Source organism: Hemiscyllium ocellatum, chromosome 7 (genome assembly GCF_020745735.1).
Source record: "Hemiscyllium ocellatum isolate sHemOce1 chromosome 7, sHemOce1.pat.X.cur, whole genome shotgun sequence".
Taxonomy (NCBI): Eukaryota; Metazoa; Chordata; class Chondrichthyes; order Orectolobiformes; family Hemiscylliidae; genus Hemiscyllium; species Hemiscyllium ocellatum.
This window is the reverse complement of record NC_083407.1, coordinates 104573609-104593070: the sequence shown is the minus strand read 5'-3', so window position 1 is coordinate 104593070 and position 19462 is coordinate 104573609. Positions and strand designations below refer to the sequence as shown.

The window sequence follows — 19462 nt, the reverse complement described above, 5'->3', positions numbered from 1 at the left end:
AGTCTCACTAATGTACACTGCCTGATAATATTTTCTGCAATCAATTATAAATAAACGAATTAGCTTGATCCGCTCAGTGACAATTCAGCATAAAAATGACAGCACAGCTCATATGCTGGTGCATTGGTGGAGCCCAGGGTTGGCTGGCTGGGAGCTGGGAGGGATCCGGAGTGCGCAGGTGCGGCACCTGCCTCAGTGAAGATGTCCACAGCTAGGCATGCCTGAGACAGAGGGAGCGAGAGACAGTAAGGAGAAAGGAGGGAATTAGAGAGAGAGATGGCATCCGATTCCACGCACCCACACCTCCGCGAGTAGGGAAAGAAGGAAGCAGACGGTGGAGGAAGGAATTAACCAGCCAGGGCCAGCAAGGAGACAAATATGAATCATGAATCTTCCCGGGTGCTGCTGTTTTTTGTCTCTGATCCTGTGCACCAGCCTCCAGCCTTTTGGTGCAGCGGGTATGTAAGGATGGGGTGGAAGGGGAAATCCTGTGCAAATGCTTTTGGGCATTGGAACAGCGGATCGGGAATGCAGCGCGGAATGACTAATGTGGGAGCTGTGAGCAGCGCTTGGCTGAGGGTTGCACTGGGATCAGAGCAATAGCATTGCAGATAGGCAGGATGTGTGTGTGTGTGTGTGTGTGTGCTGCTCCGACGCAGAACGTGTCGGGAGAAGTGTCCATGCTTTTGTTTTCAAATGCAATTCCCCGTCAAGTGCAGCTTTTTCTGTGCGTCTGCAGCATTTTGGGGGTTGGCGGGCAGTAGGGGAAGGGGGGGGGGGGGGGTGCGACTGATGAAATTGTCTGTTAAAACAAGGGGGTAGTCGTCCCCCTAGCAACACGCTCTGAAATTGGTCTGTAAACATGAGGGCTTGTTTTCCTTGCGCCCCCTCCTCCCCCCCTTCTGGCTGCAATTGATTTATCGCATACAGAAGCTAGATGCTCAGTGGTCTTGTTTATTCAACATTTCTTTCTCTGCAATTGCGTGACCAAGCGAAGTGAAAACGCCTTTTTTTCTCTCTCTCTCTGTTCTCTTTCATCTTTCCTGCTTGTTGCAAGCAGTTCTGCAGTTGAGCGGTGCTGATGGAGAGCCACTGGCAGCTGATGCTGGTGCAGCGTTGAGCCACAGCAGCAGTCCGAGTCAGCAGGAGATAACGTGGCCTTTACGCTTGATCTATTACGTGCACGACGACAATGAGAGCACTTATCACATCCTGGATACCAAAGCCAGGAACCAGCAGAAACACCATCAGGTAAGGATAGCAGAGAGAGAGAGCAAGACATCCGATTTCCCACCATCCAGATGGTTGTGTTTAGAATGAAGAACGCCCCCCAGAACTAGAGACTGATCGTGCAGTTGTACTCAGACTCCCAAGAGTCCAAGAACCCCCTGGAATATGCAGCATTTATCTCTTTGCTGTTCTGTTCCAACTTCTGGTATGATACTCTGATTGTTTAACCCTTCACCAGAATTGTGTTGCTTCCTTTGGGAGAACAACGACTGCAGTTCTGTTTCAGCCAGGAGTTAATTTTAGACATTAAAACACCAGGTTCTTGAGCTACTGGGAGAAAGCGAGTGCTGGAGATTCGAGTCAAAACGTGTGGCGCTGGAAGAGCACAGTCGGTCAGGCAGCATCCGAGGGGCAGGGGAGTCAACATTTCGAGCATCAGCCCATCAGGAACATTGTTTGAAAAGACGACTCTCCTGCCCCTCTCCTGCCCCTGACCAGCCATGCTTACTGAACCATTGGTTAGGCAAAGGATGCCTTGCATTTTATGTTGGGTCTAGAGTACTGTGATGGCAACACCACTGGAGTCAAATCTCGACGCCCAGGGGCTGTGCAATCACAGCATGGCAAAGCTGGTGGAATTTCAAGTTCCATTCATTAATAAATTCAATTAATAGCAAACTCTGAAATTGAAAAGCAAATGTAGAGAGTTCCCCCCAAGTTGAAGAGTCAATAACTAGGGGATTCATTTTCAGGTGAAAACCGCTTTGTATAACTCTATGATTCTATGAACAGGAGTTTTGGAGGGGATTTGAGGAAATTGTTTTCACCCAGAGACTGGTGGGGGTTTGGAGTGTACTGCCTGGGAGGGTAGTTGGGGCAGAAAATCTCATAACTTTTAAAAAGTACTTGGATGAAGCATTCTGGGCTGTGGGCTTAATGCAGATTTCGAGTAGATCTTTGTCAGTCCAGACTCAGTAGGCTGAAGGGTCATGACTGTGTGATTCTATGATTCAGTGAAAGCCAGTCTTAATAACGAGAATTGATTATTGTCAAACCCATCTGATTCACACATGTCCGTGAGGGAAGGGAATCTGTTCTTGCCTTCTCTGGAGTACATGTGACTCCAGGCCCACGGCTCTAAACTTCCCTCAGCAAAGACCTGAGCAAAACCACTTGGTTCAAGGGAAGTTAAGGGATGGATAACAAATGCTGGCCTTTAGGGTGATGTCTACATCCCAGGAAAGAACAAAGAAAGAGGTGCTATAGCAAAATGTACTGAGGCATTTCAAATGTCTGTATAACACTGAGTCATGGAGGGAGCCGTTAAAATGGATGATCCCTTTTTTCACTAGACCATAGGAGTTTGAGATTAACAAATCATGTGGGGTTTTGATAAAGTGAATGACAAGTGTTCCCCACCCCACCCCAGGGTGAGGGGTCATATTTTTAAGGTGAGAGGAGAAAGATTTAAGAAGGCCGTTAGGGCAACTTTTTTTTACACAGAGGGTGGTTAGTGTGTGGAATCCGTGAAGTGCAGTCAAAGTAGATTTTTCAGTCAATTCCTAAATATTCTGCAGTGCCCCCTTGTCAGTCATAAATATTTCCAGGTTCCTACCCTGACAGTGGGATGGTACCCATTTCACAATGGGATTATTATGTTTAAAATATGTTTGGATCAGTACATGAATAGGAAGGGTTTGGAGTGATATAGGCCAAACCCAGGCAGATGGGACTAATTTAGTTTGGGAACAATAACGGCATTGACTAGTTGGACCGAAGGGTCTGTTTCCGTGTTGTATGAGGTAGAGACAGAGAGAAAGAAGTGGAGCAGTTTTGGAAGTGAATTCCAATATGCAGGACTTAGCTGGCTGCTACTGGTGGAGTGAAGGGATATGTGAGGCCAACATTAGAGATATGCAGAAGGTCTGCGACCATTGTGGGGCTGGTTGAGGTTGCAGAGGTAGACAGAGGTGCTGAACTGATGGAATTTAATTAAAAGGATGAGAATGTTTAAATTGCAGGGTTTGCCAGAATGGGAGCCAGATTGTGTCAGCAAGCTAAACAAGACTTGGTGAGGTGTACGGGTTCTATCGTGTGATAAGACCAAAATGACCCACACCCTGAGTTGGAGTAAACCAGAAAGGCCAGCCTGTTAGGATGCTGTAGTTGAATCAATGGCATCGGGGGAGAAGCAAATTCACTCCATTTTCTACTCAGTATTGCTTTCTGATGATCCTCTGTAAAGTGGCCGTGTCTGACCTTCTGGTGAGGGGATGGTTGTGATTGCCAGCAAGACTTGAACTTATGAAGTGCTTTTCATGATAATACGCCATCATGAGGTGCTTGACCATCAACGGGACTGTTCTGGAGTTGGCCCTGTTGCTATGCTGGGAACCCAGATCTAGTAAAGCTCACTGCAAGCTCCCCCAAACGGCAATGCACACATGATGATTGGATAATCTGTTTCTGATAATGCGGGTTGAGGGATAAATATTAGCCGGGACACTAAACTGACATCCCTAATGCGATTTGCCACCCGTCGCCTCGGAGACGGAAGGGGGCCACCTTTTAATGTCAAGTTTGAAAGTTGACACCGTTAAACATTCTAGCTTTCCCCCAGTACAGTACTGCTCCATTGACTTGGGTTTGGATCCTTCATAGAATCTTACTGCATAAAAGGAGGCCATTCATCCCACTGTGACCATGCTGGCTCCTGGAGATTTATTCAATTAATTGCATTCCTGTGCTTTCTCCATAGCTCCATTTCTTCTGCATCAAGTATTTACTTGATCCCCTTTTAAAAGTCACCATTGAAACCCCTTCCACTACCCTTTCGGATAGTGTAATCCAGATAGCAGTAGCTTGCAGAGCAAAGAAAAAATCTCATCTGTCCTCTGGTTCTTTATCATGTTATCTTAAATCTGTGTCCTTTGGATCGTAGAATCCCTGCAGTGCGGAAGCAGGCCATTCAGCCCACACCCTTACACTTCCTATAGCTAACCCATCTAATCTGCACATCCTTGGACACTATGGACAATTTAGCATGGCCAAGCCACCTAACCTGCACATCATTGCACTGCAGAAGGAAACCAGAGCACCCGGAGGAAACACACACAGACACGGGGAGAACATGCAAATTCTACACAGATAGTTGCCCAAGAGTGGAATCAAATCCTCTGTGAGGCAGCAGTGCTAGCCACTGTGTTACCATGCCATCCCAAATGGTTCTTACTGATGGGAACAGTCCCTCCCTATTCGGCCTAACACAGACCCTCGTGCTTTTTTTTCACCATTTCTGCTGACTGTTGCCAACGCGGGACAAATCCTATTCAAACAAGGCCACTGAGAAGGACGGTGCAAGTCAGATTTTCTTCTGTACAAAAGTGCATCTGAATATCGATTGCAATTTTTCATGTTTAGAATAAATTTTTGCCGGATAAAAGTATTAAAAATGTGGAATCGAAGGCAGGTGGATGATATTGAGATGACAATCAGCCGTGATCTACTTAAAGGGTGACTGACTAGCCACCTCTAGTTCCTGCATGAGGCTGAAAACATTGTGACAGCATCCGTTATGTTCATGGTGCATTATGCTTAGAGCCATATTTGTAGCAATAGCATCAATAGTTTACTGCGATGTTGCAGTTAGGGCATTGGGACACTACATTGCTGAATTATAATTTTCATAATTCTAGTTAATGTTATTTAGGAGTGTTCATATGAATTATTTGTTGGCAGATTGTCATTTACATTCAATTTTGATTCAGTCCCATTGTTGAGCAAATAGCTTCTGATTCATCCCCATTGTATGAAGGATTGAAACATGCTTAATTTTCTGTCTGTTGGGATCTGATTCCAATGGGCTATATTGGTTCTTGTTTACTACCAAATAGATCAAGACCCAAAGTCCTGTCTTCTCCAGTTTCACCTCCCGCTGACTGACAAAGTCAGATGTCGGCCCCTGATTTTCTCCAGTTGAGCTTCCCCTGGTTGCGCGGATCGGCAAGTACCGGGCTTTCTTTCCTGTGAAGGAATGGCTTCCTCCAGGGTCGATCAGAAAGACGGACGTGTTCAGCCATAAGTGGTCGGAGCAGGAATCGGCCGTTCAGCCTGTGCCTGCCCCTGCCATTTGATGAGCTGCTCTGATAACCCTGAACCCTACATCCCTGCCCCTTCTAAAGCCATGGGAAGTCCGAGTTGGAAATTGACTTCCGTACGCCCAGGTTCCTTCCACTGTGTTTGCTTCTGTATTGTCAGGAGCCCATTTGATGACACTGTTTCCCGATCATATGAGATTTGAAAGGATCAAACCATCTCCGGCTCAGTTCAGTTACACAGAACTCTCCGTCCACTGAAACCAAATCCTGATCAAAGGATCAACAGCTTTTCAATCACTTAACTTCGTTTTTTTTTTGTTAGATTAGTATCTGTGCTAGCTCTTTGAAAACATCCCCATCTCTTTTCTTTTATGTCCTGTAAATTTCACATTATGGGTTAAATGAAATTCCAAGTCCCACGATCCTATGAGACTGTGCATTCCTGATCGGAACAACTGTTCGGTTTACTGCACAGTCTCCTGCATTTGCTCCTTTGATCTTAGGTCAAATGGCGTAAATCCGTGCCCTCTGACCATTGACCCACCAACCACAGTTGAAAGCAGTCCATTGAAACCACTCCTAATTTTGAAAACCTCCACTAAATCTTTCCTTAAGCTTCTCAGCTCAACTGAGATCGGCCCTTCGTGATCCAGTCACTCCCAAATAGCCGACGTCCCTCATCCTTGCTGCTGTTCATCCCATCAACTGCAGGAGCAGGCCATTCGGCCCAGTGAGCCCATGTTGTAAAGCAATCCAATTCACCCCCTTCACAATTGCCCCAGACTCTTCCTTTGCTGTGCTGAAGTTAGTGGCTTCATCCTCCTTTTTGAAATCCTTCACTATCCCTGCTTCCATCATTGTAGGGAGCATCAAGTTCCAAGTCTTTCCCAATGGCTGGCCAAAAGGAGCTCTTCCTTACATCCCCTCCATGTCCTTGAATCTCTGTTCCTGGGTGTTTTGCTTTCTCTACCTTATTGAGTATGGTCATAATTTTTTTGTTTCTCCTAGGTTCCCCACAGTGTGGAAGCAGGCCATTTGGCCCACGAAGTCCACACCAGCCCTCCGAATGGCATCTCACCCTCCTATCCTATAACACTGCATTTCCTCATGGCCAATCCATCTAGCCTGGACACTGTAGGCAGTTTGGCACGGCCAATCCTCCTAACCTGCACATCTTTGGACTGTGGGAGGAAACCCACTCTGAGATGGGGAGAACGTGCAAACTTCACACAGTCGCCGGAGGGTAGAATCGAACCCATGTCCCTGGCACCGTAAAGCAGCAATACTAAGCACAGAGCCACTGTGTTGCCTCCATCCTAGCTGTATTAAGTCTCCCTTCAACCTCCTTTACTCATCTCCATAACTGTTGTGGTAAATCTCCTCTGCGGAGAGGAGAACGTGAGGTCTGCAGATGCTGGAGATCAGAGCTGAAAATGTGTTGCTGGAAAAGCGCAGCAGGTCAGGCAGCATCCAAGGGACAGGAAATTCGACGTTTCGGGCATGAGCCCTTCATCAGGAATGTGGAAAGTGTGTCCAGCAGGCTAAGATAAAAGATAGGGAGGAGGGACTTGGGGGAGGGGCGATGGAGATGTGATAGGTGGAAGGAGGTCAAGGTGAGGGTGATAGGCCGGAGTGGGGTGGGGGTGGAGAGGTCAGGAAGAAGATTGCAGGTTAGCAAGGCAGTGCTGAGTTCAAGGGATTGGACTGAGACAAGGTGGGGGGAGGGGAAATGAGGAAACTGGAGAATCTCCTCTGCACCCACTTCAACCCTCTGATGTACTTCCTAATATGTCATGCCCAGAATGGAACTTAAGACACCCAGAGTGAGTGAAGAGGTTCAGTACAATTACTAGAGTTAACAAAGCCTCACCACAGGCCGACAGGGAGCCAGGAACTGAGCTGGGTTGATCCTTACATCCATGTTGAACAAACCACTCTGAGGGAAGGGCATAGAGATTTGCTGCAGTTCTCCCCAACTCCCCCCACCTCATCACCTGAGGTTAAGGAACTCGATAAAAAGTCCTCTCATTGCTTTGTGCTGTTGGAAAATGTGACTTTCGGGTGAGGCTAGGGTCAAATTTGGTTGCTGCAGCTGAACACATTTTTCACAATTAATGTCTGAGCTGACTCATGGATGACTCTTTACTTGGGAATTGTTTCTAGGCAGCTGTCGTGCTGTGTGACCTCGCGATCACAAGTGGGAGTGAAAACTGAAGGCAAGGAGGTACATAAGAATGCTTCTTGCACTTAGGATGAATATTTGTGGAAGGAATGGTGTATAAAATTACAATTGAGAGTTGATAACAGTTATAGAATCCTAGATTTTACTTAAAGACTTAGAAACGTAGAAAAATGGAAAGTAGGAGTTGGTGTAGGCCCTTGAGCCTGTTCCTCCATTTGTGACCACCCAACTCTGTATCCTGTTCCTGCTTTCCCCTATACCCTTTGATTCTTTAGTTCTAAGGATTGTGTGTAAAACATTGAAAATATTCAATGTTTTGTCCTCAACTGCTATCTGTGGTAGAGTACTCCACAGGCTCACCACTCTCTGGGTGAAGACATTTCTCCTCATCTGAGTCCGAAATCCTTAGACTGTGACCCTTGGTTCTGCTCTCTCTAGCCACTGAGGACATCCTTCCTGCATTTCCCCTGTCTAGTCCTAGGTTTCTATTGCCATTCAGATAATAAACTGCCTTCCTGTTTTTGCTACCAGAGTGGATAACCCCACATTTATCCACATCTGCTCTACTTTAATTTATTACTTTTGAGGCTATCAGGAAAGTCCAAGTGCATTATGACCGATGAAGTACTTTTGAAGTCCAGTCACTACCATGATGCTGGAAACATAATGTGCAATTTCTACACAGGAAGATCCCATTGTTTAAGAAGGGTGGCAGAGGTAATCCTGGAAAATACAGGATCCGTGAGTCTCCTGTTGGTGGTAGGAAAATTATTGGAAAAAATTCTCAGGGACAAGATCTTTAAACATTTAGAAGCAAGTGGACTTATTAACCATCAGATGGACAGCGTGGTTTTGTGCAGGCGAGGTCGTGCCTCACTAACTTGATTGAATATTTTAAGGAGGTGATGAAGATGATTGTTGAGGGAAAGGTGGCTGTTGTTGTCTACACGGCCTTCAGTAAAGCCTTAGACAAGCTCCATGACTAGTGCAAAAGATGAAGTCTCACGGTATCCGGGTGAGCTGGCAAGATGGAGACAGAACTGGCTTCGTTGTTGGAGACAGAGGATAACAGTAGGAGGATGCTTTTCCAAATGGAGGGTTGTGAGTAATGATGTTCCACAGAAATCAGTGCTGGGACCTCTGCTGTTCATGGTCTACAGAAATAATTTGGAGGAAAATATGGCTGGTCTAATTGGTATGGTTGTGGACGATTCAAAGACTATTGGAGTTGCAGAAAGTAAGGAGAGGATACAGCAGGATATAGATGAGTTGGAGGCTTGGGCAGAAAAATGGCAGATGGAGTTTAAGCTGGACAACTGTGAATTGATGCACTTTGAAAGGTCAAGTGCAAGTAGAAATTACACAGTTATTGGCAGGGTTTTCTCAGGGTGGAGGGGTCAATTGCTAGGGGACACAGATGCAAGGTGCGGGGGGGGAGGTTTAAAATAGATGTATGAGACACCACATGAAGGGTGGTGAGTGCCTGGAATGTGTTGCCAGAGAGGAAGGTGGAAGCAGGCACCACAGCAGCATTCAAGAACCATCTGGACTAATACATGAATAGGAAGGGAATGGAGGGGTACGGATCCTGTAAGTGAACACAGTTTTAGCATGGAAGGGCAAAATGTGGGGTACAGGCTTGAAGGGCTGAAGGGCCTGTTCCTTTGCTGTATTGTTCTTTGCCCTATTCCACCAACAGCAAAGCGATGAGTTACCGGTTGACCTGTTTTTTTTATAATGTTGATCGTATTTCCTATTGAAGAACTTATGCTTGAAACGTCGACTCTCCTGCTCTTCAGATGCTGCCTGACCTGCTGTGTTTTTCCAGCACCCCAGTCTCAACTCTGATCTCCAGCATCAGCAGTCCTCACTTTCTCCAAGGGATAAATATTGTCCAGGGGTGCGGTGTGACAACAGCTTGCATTTATATAGCGCCTGTTAAAGTAAGAAATCACTTCAAAGGGCTTCTCAGAACCAAAGCAAAAAGGTGACATATATCTGTCACTTTAGGAAAGCCAGAAGCCTAAGCAAAGTGGTAGGATTAAGGAGCACCTTCAAGGTTTAGGGAGGATGTTCTATAGCTCAGGGCCTAATTCACCATCACCAACAGCGGAGTGATTAATATTGAGGAGGCTCCAGAGGCTGGAATTAAGTGAGCTCAGATTTTTTTTTAAAGATTCTGGGGCTGGTGGAGATTTACAGAACTAGAGTGGGTAAAGGTGCACAGGCTTTTAAAAACAAGGGTAGGCGTTGATAAATTGATGCACTGCTTACCTGGCAACCAGCGTAGGCCCGTGAGCACAGTGGTGATGGGTGAATGTGAGGAGGCACCAGAGTTTCGGATGACCTCAAATTTACAGAGGATGAAATGAAGGAGACCGGTCAGGACTGTGCCGGACTATTCAGGGCTAGAGGTAACGGAGGCCGCATGAGGACCACAGCAGCAGAGGGGCTAAGGCAGAACTCCTTAAGAAGGGTTACAACGGAAATGTTGACCACTCCACCTCCTGTTGCTGCCTGACTTACCGTGTTCTTCCAGCCTCCTGCCTGTCTACCGTGGATTCCAGCATCTGCAGCTTTTTTTTGTTGTTCCTAAGGCAGTGACGGGGCCAGGTAACGTCACGGATCTGAAATTAAACAAGTGTTTGGACGATGGCAGGAGGTGGGGTGGGGTCACCAGCGGTGACAGAACGGGAAGAGAAGTTTTTGCATGGAATGGTAAATCTTTCTTCACAGAAGGATACGGGTCTTTATAGAATTGCACAGTACAGAAGAGACCCTTCAGCCCATCAAGCCTGTAATGCCAAAGCAACGCTAAATTTACACTAGACCCAGGTCTATATCCTTTAATGCTTTGACATTTTAGGTGTTCATTCAAGTACTTTTTAAAGGTTGTGAGGTTTCCCACCTTAATTGCCCACCCAGATCCTCACCACCCTCTAGGCGAAAACATTTCTCTTCAGATCCCCTCCAAACCTCCTGCCTTTCACCTTAAATTTATGCCCCCTGTTTACTGACCCTTCAACTACGGGGAACGGCTACTTTCTATTCATGTCTCTGCCCCTCATAATCAAGCCCCTTTGGAGAAAGTGAGGACTGCACATGCTGGAGATGAGAGTCAAAAAGTGTGGCGTGGTGCTGCACGTCCAAACACCTCATCTACTGTGTCCGCTGCCCCCGATGTGGTCTCCTCTACGTTGGGGAGACAGGATGCCAACTTGTGGAACATTTCTGAGAGCATCTCCAGTACACACACACACACACACTAAACAACCCCATTGCGCTGTGACCGACCACTCCAATCCCCCCTCCCACTCCATCAAGAACATGCAAGTCCTGGGTTCCTCCACCATCAAATCCAAGCCATCTGACGCCTGGAGGAAGAACACCTCATCATCCCCGTTGGCCTCCAACCACACGGGATCAATGTCGATTTCACCATTATCCTCACCTCCCCTCCTGCCGCCTTATCCCAGACCTAACCCTCCAACTCGGCACTGCCCTTTTGAGTCGTCCATCTTCCTTCCAACCTATCCGCTCCACCATCCTCTCTGACGTATCACCATCAACCCCCATCCTTCATCTACCTATCACATTCCCAGCTACCCTCTCCCCCCAACCCCCAGCCTCGCCCTCCTGCCATTTATATCTCAACCCCTTTGCCACCCCTCCCCCCCCCCCGACATTCCTGATGAAGGGCTTATGTTCGGAACGTCGACTATCCTGTCCTCGGATGTTGCCTGACTGGCTGTACTTTTCCAGCACCACACGTTTTGAGTCTTATCAAGTTCCCCCCTCCATCTTCTCTGCTCCAAAGAAAACGACCCGAGCTTATCCAGCCAATTTCCAAAGCGGAATTGGTCCATCCGAGGTAACAGCCTGGTGAATCTCCTCTGAACCCCCTCCAGCGCTATCACGTCCTTCCAAAAGTGCTGTGACCCCAGAACGGCGCACAGTATTCCAGCTGTGGCCTAACCCAAGTGCTGCACTGTTCCAACGTAACCTCGCTGCTCGTATAATCTGTACCTCAACTGATAAAGGTCATTGGAAGGCTCTTCCTCTAAACGCCCTGGAATTAGAAACTTTGGATGTTTTTTCTAAAGCTGACATACTTGGATTCTTAATACGCAAGAGTAGGGAAGGTGGGAATATGGAGCAGTGGGATTTGCCACGATCTTCGTTAATGGATGAGTAGGGTGAAGGGGCTGAGCCTTGTTCCTTGTGCACTTGCCTGTGTGTTGGTGTGGCCCCCTGGCTGTGATTCGGTACAGTCCCATCCTGGTGTTGGGTCGGGATGTGTGGATAGGTCAGTCTATCACCGCCTTCTGCTGGGTTGAGGGGAGACGGTTTACCCCTGTCATGGTCAGATATGATACAATTTCCAGACGTTTATAGGAACCTCTCCAGTACAAGCTTAGAATCCTGCTCGGAGTCCCCAGGAAAGATCCAAGTGGATTTGGCAGCTGACTGTGTTTTCCGGGACTTGGGAGATTGTGATGGGATGGCAGGTTGCATGTGCCGATGGGTCCGGGATTACTATTTTAACTCTGTGAGTTGAGGGGGGGAATGGGCGGAGTTTGGAGGCTATGCGGGCAGTTTTGAAGGAGGAATAGTCACTGACATGCGAGAGAGAGAGAGAGAGAGATTGAGAGAGCCATTCATCATCTCAGCTGACATAGATGACAAGGAGGTGGAGTGATCAGAAGTTACTTGGTCATACAGGGGAGGAAGCTACAAGTGAACAAGATCAGCTCCGAGGAGGCAAGGACAGTGAGGAAAATGAGAGAGTGACGCAAATTCAGGGACAAGGGCACCTTAGATTGAGTTCAGTCTCGTCGGCTGAGAGGAAAGGAGGGATGTGGCAGAGGCACCTTATTTGATAGTCCCGACCATGGTGACGGGAAATTCCAGTTGGTTGTTGGCGATGAGGACAGAGGGGAGAGAGAAGAAGCTGGGGTCACCTCAGCGTTCCGGAGTGTCCCGGAATTAGATTAGATTAGACTTACAGTGTAGAAACAGGCCCTTCGGCCCAACAAGTCCACACCGACCCGCCAAAGCGAAACCCACCCATACCCCTACATTACCCCTTACCTAACACTACGGGCAATTTAGCATGGCCAATTCACCTGACCCGCACATCTTTGGACTGTGGGAGGAAACCGGAGCACCTGGAGGAAACCCACGCAGACATGGGGAGAACGTGCAAACTCCACACAGTCAGTCGCCTGAGTCGGGAATTGAAGCCGGGTCTTCAGGCGCTGTGAGGCAGCAGTGCTAACCACTGTGCCACCGTGCCGCCCACAAATGTTAAGCATCTTCCGCAGACGACAACAAGCCCCAGCAGTGCTTTGTTGGGATCCGCCTGGATCTGATGGTGGGTGGCTGAGCCTGCCACATCCAATCCCATCTGTGATCCCTGGACCTCAGGGGCAGCCCTGACCTCCACCAGGGGAGTGGGCCAGTATGAGAGAGAGCAAGGTCTTGGTGCGACGTGAGGAGAGTTCTCCATCTCTCCTTCGGGGGAACGCCATGGGATGCTTCAGGTCTGCAGACAGGGCCATGGTTTAGTGTTTCTTCTGAAAGGCATTAGTCAAGTGTTAAAACTATCCAGTGTGTCCCTGGTGTGCAGTTATCTGGCTGGAGGGTCAATATAAATTGGCACGCAATAGCAATCCATCTCTCTCTCTCTCTCTGTCTTTCTCTTTCTCTCTCCGTGTTGGCCAACATGCCTGTGACAAAGTAAGTGAGAGAGTTCAGGTTCCTTACACAGCCTGGATGGTTTCAATCAATGTAATAAACTTCCCTGGTGGTCCATCGAGTGAAGGCACAGTGCAGAGCAGGGGGAAGCTGGGACTCACTGGTGGCTCTCAGTTTTGTGTTCGAGCCCACACTGGATTCCTGAGTACAAACCCAAGCACTGAGGGGGTGCTATAATATTGATTTGTAATATCCAACATTTAAATGTCAGCAACACTCAAGACGCTTGACACCATCCAGGACAAATCGGCCATTTTGATTGGCGCCATATGCACTAACATTCACCCCCTCCATCAGACAGCACTCAGCGTTGAACCAAAAGAATGCTGTAAATCAGAAATGAAAACAGGAGTTGCTGGAAAAGCTCAGCAGGTCTGGCAGCATCTGTGAAGAGAAATCCGACTGAACGTTTCTGGTCGAGTGAACCTTGCTCAGAACTGGTTGGTTCTGAAGGGGCCGTTGATCCGTTAGCTGTTGAGAGGATGGGAACTGAACCAGGCGGTTGAGTAAACTTGGTGTGTTAGGCAGGTAGTAAGAGTGAGGAGTCTGCTGTGTGGGTCAGTAGTCTCACTGGTGTGCAGACTTGCAAACTCTATCTGTAGCTGCTGCAGAGTCTGTCAGTGATTTGCGGTGTCTACTGAAAGGTCGTTCGTCCTTAAATGTCTCCAGCCCCCGTAGCACTGGATTGCCAGGGCCAATCAGTACAGCCCTCGGTGATGACGCAGTGGAAGCGAGGGTTTTTTGTTGTTGCGCTGAGATGAGTTGCGTTTCTGACCTTGCTCCAGGCAGCCATTTTGAGCAGACAACCGACAGAGAGAGGGCACCGGCTCTACCTGCTGTCTCCTGCTCCAACATAATCCGGGCACTCCAGGCGAATAAATTCCCAGTTCTTAGCTTCCATTGGATGAGGCTCATCTTGAGTTGTGAGAGTAAAAGTAGAATTTAGTCCCAGTTTGTGCATAAAATAGGCAGCTGACATTCAAAGGTCTGAAGCATCCAAATTGCTGAGTCCATGATCGTTAGGGGCGAATTGGTGAAATTATTGACACAATAGCTGTAACGCCTTCAGGATATCTAGAAACATATTTCGTAGATGTAAGCAGAAAGTGCTCTGAAGCAATCAAGTAAGAATAATGTTATAGCAGGAGATATCAAAGCGATAAAATGCGTAATTAGCTTTGCAGTTACTTAACTGCATGCTGGATCTTTGGCCTTATCGAAAATAATGAAGCAGATTTTGGTCATATCATACCTGTGGTCTTGCTGTGAAGCCAGCTGAAGGTTTCTGTCTCTGACTGTAAGATTATTGCAGCATTTGCATGGTTTCAGCTTCAGTCTCAGAAGGTGTAAATCCATGTTTGCCAAGTGGAACTCTGAACCTGGCAAGGTCACAGAGGAGGCTGAATGAATGCGTGTTTCACACAACAGGATGGCCATTTACCCTCCCTGTAGATGGTAACTCACGTTCTCAGGCATTTCAAGCGCGCGATATGATAAAAATGAGCACCGGATCAAAAGAGGAGACATTGGTGCGTAGGACCACAAACTTGGTTAAAGTCTTAAGGAATGGCTGAGATAGAGCCAGAGAGATTTTGGTAGGGGTTTCTTGAGCTTAAAGCTGTCCGTGGTAGATTAAAGGGAGTGTGGAGTAAAAAATGAGGTCTGCAGATGCTGGAGATCACAGCTGCAAATGTGTTGCTGGTCAAAGCACAGCAGGTTAGGCAGCATCTCAGGAATAGAGAATTCGACGTTTCGAGCATAAGCCCTTCATCAGGAATAAGAGCCCTCTTATTCCTGATGAAGGGCTTATGCTCGAAACGTCGAATTCTCTATTCCTGAGATGCTGCCTAACCTGCTGTGCTTTGACCAGCAACACATTTGCAGCTAAAGGGAGTGTGGAGCCTGCAGCAGAAGGCTGAATTGGAGAAATGCGTAGATTTTGGAGGGTTGTAAGGCTGAAAGGACATAGAGGCTTTGGCACACGAGGACAAGGGGGAGTTCAGGAGTATCAGGACAAATGGTGAGCAGGATTTGGTGTGATATAGGAGGTGAACAGCAGTATTTTGAAAGATGGTTAGGACAGCTGAGAAAACTCAGGAATAGTATATAACAGAGAGGCTGCAAAGACATTAATGAGGGTTATAGCAAAATGTTTTTTAAAATTAATTCACAGGATGAGGGCATCGCTGACTAGGCCAGGGTTTAGATTAGATTAGATTACTTACAGTGTGGAAACAGGCCCTTCGGCCCAACAAGTCCACACCGACCCACCGAAGCACAACCCACCCATACCCCTACATTTACCCCTTGCCTAACACTAGGGGCAATTTAGCATGGCCAATTCACCTGACCCGCACATCTTTGGACTGTGGGAGGAAACCGGAGCACCCGGAGGAAACCCACGCAGACACGGGGAGAACGTGCAAACTCCACACAGTCAGTCGCCTGAGTCGGGAATTGAACCCGGGTCTCAGGCGCTGTGAGGCAGCAGTGCTAACCACTGTGCCACCGTGCCGCCCAACAATCAGGTCAATCAGGTAGTTTAGAATCAGCCACATTGCTATGGGTCTGGAATTACGTGTAGACCAGGCCAGGTGAGAATGGCAGATTCTTTCCCCAAAAAGCATTAGTGAACTAGATAGGCTTTTCCTGACAATTGCTGGTAATTTCCATATCATCATTGGACTCTTCATTCCAGATTTCTATTGAATTCTGTCGTGGCGGGATTTGAACTCAGATCCTCAGAACATTACCTGGATCTCTGGACTAACAGTCTAGCAATAATGCCACTCGACCATTGCCTCCCCTTGTGAACCGAGATGCGCCAGTATTGCAGAGTAAGGGGTTTTGGTGACGGAGAGTGTATGGGGTCGGGAATGCTACTCACAGACAGCCACAATGCATATGTTGCAGTAAGTCTGGGTCAGTGTGAGATAGTGGCCAGGGAGGGGCTGGGAATTAATGGCAAGGAAGCAGTCCATGCAGAAATGGCCTCAGTCTTTCTAATATTTGATTAGAAGGACATTTTGTCCGACGAGCAGCGTGACAAATCCAAGAAAGCTGAGTGGCGGTGATGGGAGAGAGTTGCATATCATCAGGGTGTACACGGAAATTGTCACCATGTTTTCAGACATGACTACTTAAAGCAAATCTGTGATTGTGGGCTGTGTGAGGTGTAGGATTTTGGTCGTTTTTAGTTCAGAACGTGAACCTTTATATATTCCAGCAATAGATTCTTTCACCTCAATAAAACCGTTGCCCTTCTGTACAGTCGTTCAGTGTACCCTCTGCTTCTCAATATTTTTCCTTTTTACTTGCAAAAATTCTCTTGGAAAACCCACTATTTGTTGGTTTTACAAGTGAGAAGATTGCATGACCCTTTTTGACTAAAGTGAAGACAGATCGTGTGCAGCAGGGGAAATGTAAGTGTGCAAACCTCTCGCTTACACAGAGCAAAATGGTGCCCGTCAGATTTTGCACTTGGCCTCATTCACCCGCACTGATCCAGTCTGCTTTCTCTCAACGTTTCTGGCTAATCACAAAGGAGAAAGCAGTCTGCAGCGTGCAAATTCAAACGGTAAATCGAAGATTTGGAGAAGCCTCACTGAGGGACCTCTTCAGGCTGCAGGTGGGGGAAATGGATGCAGCTTTGATTTGGAGGGGTTTTGAGCGATAAGGTCCATGCAATCTGGAAGGGTAGTGGGGAGGGGGGGGAACATTGAACAAGGGAGGCATTGATTGATGTTGTTGCTGAGGGGAACTCACATTAATCCCCAGTGGTTTTAGGAGATGTTAACTCATAAACATAGAAATAGACAAACTGGGAGCAGGGGTAGGCCATTCAGTCCTTCGACCCTGTACTTCCATTCCATATGATCGTGGGCTGATTGCCCAACACAGTTCCCGCTTTCTCTCCACATCCTTCAGGCCCCATTACAACCATGAATAGTAGGGCCTGGGGGAAGACACTGTGGGGCTTATTGTGAGGCATTGAGAGAGCCTGCAGTAGGAGAGGAGAATAAAACCAAAGAATATCGGTGCAAAAAAGAGAGTTGTGATGCTTAAGAACACTGCCATTATATCCCCCACACTCTCAGACCATGCTCAGGGTAACCGCGTCAGAGAGTTGCAATGTTTGGATACCACACCTCAGAGAGGATTTGCCGAATACTCAGAGGCATGTGTGGCAGGGTGTTAGGGAGAATACTTAATATAACAGACTGAGGACAGACCTAATGGAGTTGAAGGTAATTAAGGGATTTGATTGGCTTAACAGACCCCATAGCATTACCGAAAAAGGCATATTATTCCAACAGAAAGGACAATGATAAAAATATCAAAGCCTTTTAGGATTTATATATAGGTGAGGGTGCAACAAACACTAAACATCTAACTGAAAAATAGGCCATGCCGTAAGCTTGTTTGCGTTATGAAATATTTTCAAATGTAATTACTTTATGATTTCATAATTAGCTTTTATTTAAATCTAGAGCAATAAAAGCAACGATACATATCAGCACTTGGTAAATGGAAACAGCAAAACAGCCGCACCAAATTAACACAAAAATGTGTGATTTCTGGACAACAAAGTCACAGAAGATGCCCCCAAGCGATAAGCTGCATGGTTTATTACGTTTCACACATGTAACGCTTACTGCAGGCAGCTGTCCTTGCAGCATTGTTGGCTGCAGTTCATTCTTCATGTTATTCAGCCGTGAAAATGACCTTTCACCCCAGCTGTTTGTTACTATGAGACACCAAAAGACCTGTAGTATTGCTTCCACATGAGGGAGAGCCAACTGCATCTTCACTTGGATGATCCAGGTCCTGGTAGCATATTTCTAAAACAAAAAGGTCAACCATAGAATGTGACTGTCGCTGACTGGGCCAGTACAATTAATGGTAGGACCATGGCTAGTGCTGTCGACCAGGGGGACTTTGGAGTTCAGGTACATAATTCCTTGATATTTGCGTCGCATGTAGACAGGGTGGTTAAGAAGGCATTTAGCACACCTGCTTTCATTGCTCAGACCTTTTGAGTATAGGAATTAGGACATCATGTTGAGGTGACACAAGATGTTGGTGAGGCCTGTTCTGGAGTACGGTGTCCAGTGCTGGTCACCCTGTTATAGGAAGGATGTTATTAAGCTGGAGAGGGTTCAGAAGAGGTTTACCAGGATGTTGCCAGATATGGAAGGTTTGAATTATAAAGAAAGGCTGTATAGGCTAGGAGGTTGAGAGGCGACCTGGTAGAGGTTCATAAAATCATGAGGGGTGTAGATAGGGTTAATGATAGTTGCCTTTTCCATAGGGCGGAGGATTTCAAGTCTAGAGGGCACATTTTTAAGGGGAGAGGAGAGAGATTTTCAAAAAGACTTAGCTCTCTGGGCTAACATTTTTGCGCAGAGAGTGGTTTGAGTGTGGAATGAACTTTCAGAGGAAGTGGTGAATATGGCCACAGTTACAATATTTAAAAGACACTTGGATAAGTCCTTGAATAAGGAATGTTTGGAGGGCTATGGGCCAGGAGCAGACAGTGGGATGAGTTTAGTTTGGGATTATGTTCAGCGTGAACTGGTTGGACTGAAGGATCTGCTTCCAGGCTGCATGCCTCTGTGACTTATTGCTTGTCCCTAGTTGCCATTGAGAAGGTGGTGGTGAGCTGTCTTCTTGAATCACTGTAGCCTTCTTGGTATCGGGACACTGTTTGAAAGGGTGTTCCAGGATTTTGACTGAGTGACTCTGAAGGAATGGCGACTTAATTCCAAATCAAGATGATGTCTGGTTTGGGCAGGGGAGCGTTGAACTTGCAGATGGTGGTGTTCCTTTATCTGAATAATTTCCTTTGATGTCCATTCAAGAGTGCTGCATTTCTCCAGTGAGGGGACATTGTTGATGTACATTGTCAGGGTAAACTTGGCACCTTCACATGCCTGTTCTCTCAAGGCAACACAAAGTTGTCTGTGATAATTTCATACACGATAGCTCTTCGTTTTAAGTTGGTTTCAAGTTCATCCACTGTAGGAATCACTTGGAGGAAGTGTTTGGTCAGCATTAGGTGAGAGAAGACAGAGGTGAGGAGGAATTCTTTCTGGCTGGGAGTAGTGAATCTGTGGAATTGTTTACCTTAGAGGGCTGTGAGATTGGGTCATTCAATATATTTGAGGCTGAGAGAGAGATTATTAATCAGTAAGGG

The 19462-nt window shown here is 47.0% G+C and overlaps 1 protein-coding gene across 1 annotated transcript in view; it reads left to right on the top strand.

Moving 5' to 3' along the window:
- The first annotated feature begins 383 nt into the window (after nucleotides 1–383).
- Nucleotides 384–19462, top strand: part of adam23a (ADAM metallopeptidase domain 23a) — a 154650-nt gene continuing 135571 nt past the window's right edge. Inside the window, exons 1-2 of the mRNA XM_060828093.1 lie at nucleotides 384–458; nucleotides 1061–1251. Of these exons, the coding sequence (XP_060684076.1) occupies nucleotides 386–458; nucleotides 1061–1251 (264 nt within the window). The 5' untranslated portion in view covers nucleotides 384–385. The remainder of the gene's footprint in view (nucleotides 459–1060; nucleotides 1252–19462) is intronic.